General features: G+C 40.2%; 1 protein-coding gene across 1 annotated transcript; it reads right to left on the reverse strand.

The window, feature by feature from the left end:
* Positions 1-471: 471 nt before the first annotated feature.
* On the reverse strand, positions 472-3,735 carry LOC125179212. The gene is made up of 4 exons (XM_047884620.1): positions 3,506-3,735; positions 1,207-1,368; positions 949-1,095; positions 472-804 (listed from the first exon to the last, which is right to left on the reverse strand). The coding sequence occupies exons 1-4, from the start codon at positions 3,648-3,650 to the stop codon at positions 557-559; spliced, it is 702 nt and encodes a 233-aa protein (XP_047740576.1). The 5' UTR covers positions 3,651-3,735; the 3' UTR covers positions 472-556.
* Between the last annotated feature and the right edge of the window lie 1,746 nt (positions 3,736-5,481).

Raw genomic sequence — 5,481 nt, forward strand, 5'->3', positions numbered from 1 at the left:
ATTGTTCTGACATCAGTTGAAGTATAGTAGCATCGTCATTTTAAAACTTTATTTTATTGCAATTATATAGCTTAACTATGTGACATTCGAATTGTGCTGTGCCTGTTGCTAAACTGTGACCAGTACAGAGGAACTGTCAGCAACTTACCACACGAAATGACTTTTGCATTTTTCCACTCAAAGTACAGTGCAATTTGATTAGTACGCTACTTATAGCTAAGTACTTTAACAGTGTAGGGCTGGTAATATGTTTTCTGCATGAATAAAAATATGTGCATCAAAATCCTTGGTACGTAGACAATGGTGCAGTTGTAGTAGAAAGTTAATTCGACACGCTGGCTCGAACAATGCTTGAAGGAAACGCCAGTGCAAATTGGTGCACGGAAGCTGTGCGTGTGAAGCAAATTACACTAAAAGTCGACGAAAACCGAGTTTGTCGTGAAGTTCCGCACATGTTGACGTGTTGAACCTCTTTCCTTCTCTAGTATTGGTAGCAAAGAACATGAAGCTCCGTTGTGTGCCGCACATGTTGACCTGTTGAACCTCTTTTACTTCTCTAGTATTGGTAGCAAAGAACATGAAGCTTCGTTTTGTTACACGGATACTCCTGGAGGGTGAGGCCGTTCGTCGGGGTGATGATACTGCAAGTGTCATAGAAGGAGGGTACGAAGAAGCGGCGAAGCACGTGGCGGTCGTCAACGTTCATCCAAGTTCCAGTCCAGGCGTTGGATTTCCACGTATAGTTCCAGCCGAAGAAACTTATGAGAGGGAGGAAGCCTCCGGGGTTTGCCGCAGTAGCTGGGCCTTGATAATAATTGTTGATTGATTGAAAATTAAAATATTATCGTATACGAGATATTAACATTATCAGGATAATTTATCAAATTTTATTTGGATTGCAATCCACTTTCAGAATTAATGTTAAAAGATGGAACTCGCGCCACAAACCTTTTATGACGTTATCTCTGATGTATTCGTAGTCCTGCAGGGTGTGCACCAGCCCGGGCAGCCCTGCGTCCTTACCACACAGAGTCGTGAAGTTGTCGTGGGTCCCGTACCCGGCATCAGAGCTCAAGAAGTATTTTTTCGGCTTCCCTGAAGATCACAGATAATACAAATCATAACCCCTATAGTTAATAGTGATACATGATACATGCCAGTGATACATGATACATAATAACGTAATCTTTTTGGAAATGGACTTACTTTCTTTGAAGTAAGTTTCAGGTCCGTAGCCGGCCCATTGCAGAATGGTGCCGGGCTGTGGGTAGCGCGTGAGGGTGCAGTTGATGAGATTCCCCTTGTCCGAGGGCCACTCCGTCCAGCCCGTGCACTCGGGGTCATCCACACACCTGCGCCGGCACTCACCTTAGCCCAGCGAGAATGCAAACAATTACAGTTAATCGTCTAATACTACACCGTATACATTGCATATTCACCTCATTCTTATTTTGGTAAAAAATGCATTTATTCAACATTTTTTTACGTACAGTTTTGTCCGGAATTCGCTACAAGATGAACACACTGACGAAAGACATTATGGTTATGCGATCGTACGTTTGTTCAAACCTATTTCGTCTATTATCCTAGCACATTATATTATTTTTTATTTGTTGACAAAATATTCTTTTATATATGTAACCGGAAACACCGCCGCGAAGTCGAAATAGTTACAGGTAGCGTGCCGACTTGACGGTGAATTGCGTATCGGTTTTAACACAAGGGCTAAAGAGTCGCTCTTTGGTCCGGCTCTAAATTCCCTTGCGTTGGAGAGAGGAGGAATAAACACGAGGAACTTTTCCTAATATACTGGTGATCTTCGGGCGATACACAATTTCTCTGTACAAGGCACACAATTTATTAGGTCCAAAAGCTCCGGAAACAGGGTCTTAGTCTCAGGGATACAACGTCGTGGAATCCCAACAAACCACCGAGGACCACAAAAGCGGACAGCAAGGATACGGGAATGAGCCGCATCACAAAACTGACGACCTCACAGGAATAGACAACAAGGATACGGGTACGAGCCGCACCACACAACTGACAACCTCACAGGAGCGGACAGCAAGGATATAGGTACGAGCCGCTCCACAAAACTGACAACCTTACAGGAGTGGACAGCAAGGATACGGGTACGAGCCGCACCACAAAACTGACAACCTTACAGTAGTGGACAGCAAGGATACGGGTACGAGCCGCACCACAAGACTGACAACCTTACAAGAGTGGACAGCAAGGATACAGGTACGAGCCGCACCACAAAACTGACGATCTTACAGGAGTGGACAGCAAGGATACGGGTACGAGCCGCACCACAAAACTGACAACCTCNGCAAGAATACGGGTACGAGCCGCACCACACAACTGACGACCTTACAGGAGTGGACAGCAAGGATACGGGTACGAGCCGCACCACAAAACTGACAACCTCTCAGGAACGTACAGCAAGGATACTGGTACGAGCCGCACCACAAACTGACGACCTTACAGGAGTGGACAGCAAGGATACGGGTACGAGCCGCACCACTAAACTGATGACCAACGCAATGGTCAGGGGTTCGAGCCCTAATGCACTGCCAACACAGAAACGGGGTGGCAGTTACGCCTCAAAAGCACGACTATTGAAGGGTACGAGCCCCCAACAAGCCGCTGACAATTTACTCGAGCGCAGAGGTTATTAGCCTCTACGACACGAGGGTGCGAATTGAACGGCTGTTAACCGCCCAACGCAGCCAAAATCTGGAATTATCCAAGAACTCTACCTATGCCGTTATTAGTCTGTTAGAGGAACTCATTAAGAGTTATGCCCAGAACTACGGTGGAGTTTATTCTTGGAAGCCCAAATTTGGCTCTGCCTGTTTCGAGTCGAAACCGTGTTACCCCAACCCAGTAACACTGAGCACACACAACTTCTGAGCACACGCAACAAGGGGGTAACTCAGCCAAAATGAGCCTACCTCAACATCCCGTTTACAATGTACAAAACAGACCGTAAACACTTTCTCAGTGCAAAAAATAGGTAATATAATATAATACAATAAAGTCAACATATTTTTAATCATTTGGCAAACTAATCACCGTTAAAAGTCGAATAATCTTGAACTAATTCCAAAGTGATCAAACTCTCCATCGTTCAAGACTATCTAGCGCGCACCGTCGCCAGATCAGGAGCAGCTCAACCAATCACGTTGGAGCTACACCTTCAGTCTCGTCCCACGACACTAACTTAATCCTACAAACACCAGAGCTAGGCGAGATTCCATATTACAGTCATGAAATAAATATTTGTTTACGCATTGCTTAGTCATAAATAAATTAAACCCTTGAGTTAACAAAATAATATCACAGTTAAAATAGATTCCATATTACAGACATAAAATAAATGTTACCAACCATTGACTAGTCACTAATCTAGCATAGGATTAATAGAACGTATAGTTAAATAAAAAAATATGCCACGAAAAAAGCATCCCGTCATATACAGTATATATATTATAACACTCACTTAAACAGGAAGCGACGAAAGATTCATTTGCGTAATCAAATGGAATTTTGAAGTATGGGTAGAAGATGATGTCATAACGAGCCATGGCCGCCGCTGCGAGAGTCACACCGAACACCGACATCAAGATCGATACCAGAATCTCCATGCTTCACAATCCTTCTAGAAATTTTAATGTAAATGTCAAATTAATTTATCCCACCTGCCGGAATTGAACAATCTGCTCGACTCAGTCGTTTTTCGAGTGACAAAATACCTGAAACTCAAAAAGTTATTTAAGTCAAGAAAATAAACATTATTAATTAACATATAAAGAATAGAAATGGAATGTCAGTAATTTTCAGCTTTTGTGAAGCAATTTTTGTATCCGTTTGCGATATTGATGTACATAGTGAAAAAAATGGTTAGAATGACCTAGCCTCCTGCCTACAGCTACAGCGCTGAACTACGAATAGTTCTGATGGTAACCCAAGACTTGAAGCCCCAGGCGATCTATACAACTTTGGCCCAATAAATGCATGCTGCCGCGATGAAAAAGCGCAAATGTATGACCACTTAGCATAGTAAGTTCATTTTTATCGCTGGTGATTGACATTGACCTGCCGTTTTCATGGTGACGTCGAATAACAAACGAACTTGAACTTGTGAGCTCCGACCTCCACGAAAAATAATTTGTTCACATTAAACTGTGTAAGTTCTCATACTAATGACTCAGTTTCTTGGAATGGTTTTCAATTGCCACTATTAACAGAAATTTTCGGAAAAAATAATGAAAATTTTCTGCGACAAGACAAACATTTCAGTGTATGTTATGAATAAAATTAAAAATTACGACAAAAATTCAAATTTTCAAGATAATTTCATGATGCCTGTCAGATAGAATGAGAACTTGTTACATTTCAACGACAGTCATTTCAAAAGTGAAATATTCGGCGTTCAATCGTTAATCTAATATACCTTTTATTGCCAAATCTGCACTTCATTCTAATTCTTTTATTTTCTATTTAATTGAAAACCCATTTTAGAGGATTTGCAACCAACTCGAAATTATTGTTCCCTACGTGACAATTAATTCATAAATCGTTCTTAATTTAATAAATACTATTCTTACATGATTTCTCATAATTTATAGCTTGAATTGAATATATTATTCAATCAATTATTTTCATTTTAAAATTTAAACTCACTTGTTAAATTATTATTTCATTATATTATTATTATATTAGTTACTCCGCATAAAACTGGTTAGAAATTCCTTGTCATGTATTTCTCATCACGTCAGCACAGCGACAAACAAACTATGAACATAATGGTAAAGTTTAAATCATCTGACAGTTTTATAAAAAACCGACTTGAACCAACCAGTATCAGTCCAGAATTAATTTTCAGATGAGAAATCGCGATAGAAAATCAACAATGTGCCAGTTAAACATGACTTATGAGGTCAGTAGTTTTGACGTTTAGCCAGACCCTGCAAAAATATTTAACGAGAACCAGCACCACATATCGTTTTCAAATGACGAGGCTGGAAAATGTTAGCCTCTTTTATTATCTTGAGCGCATATGATTTGGAATGGATTCTTGTACCTTCAAATTACCGGTTCCGACTCTTCTGCAGTGGCTAAAAATTGAGGTTCATTATCTTAAAATGGTGTATGATAGTCGTGGCAATATGATGTTCGATATGAAGCTCTGCAGTTCGGTACTCAACCTTCTGATGAGAAATAATCACCAAATTAGTACTTTCTTGCACAGACTTTGGATATAAATTGAGGTTCTGATTAATCTCTTCAGTAAGCATTAATCATGTCAATCATTTATGCTGCACAGATATTTTGGTAATTTATATTATCGATCTGATTGCATAATAAATTATTTTATTCGCAGCTCGTCCTTTTCTGGGCTTAATTCCTCAGAGAAAGGAAAAAATTATTTATATATTGTATTTCATGATGATGCTATCCTTTAAAACTTTTAAG

Source organism: Hyalella azteca, unplaced genomic scaffold (assembly GCF_000764305.2).
Source record: "Hyalella azteca isolate HAZT.00-mixed unplaced genomic scaffold, Hazt_2.0.2 contig15748, whole genome shotgun sequence".
Lineage (NCBI taxonomy): Eukaryota > Metazoa > Arthropoda > Malacostraca > Amphipoda > Hyalellidae > Hyalella > Hyalella azteca.

Excerpts from the sequence above, each read along its gene's own strand:
- LOC125179212 (XM_047884620.1), bottom strand. The coding sequence starts at position 3,650 with ATGGAGATTCTGGTATCGATCTTGATGTCGGTGTTCGGTGTGACTCTC. Across the intron at positions 1,096-1,206 it reads TGAAACTTACTTCAAAGAAA|GGAAGCCGAAAAAATACTTC; the intron begins GTAAGTCCATTT and ends TGTGATCTTCAG. Across the intron at positions 805-948 it reads CAGAGATAACGTCATAAAAG|GCCCAGCTACTGCGGCAAAC; the intron begins GTTTGTGGCGCG and ends ATTATTATCAAG.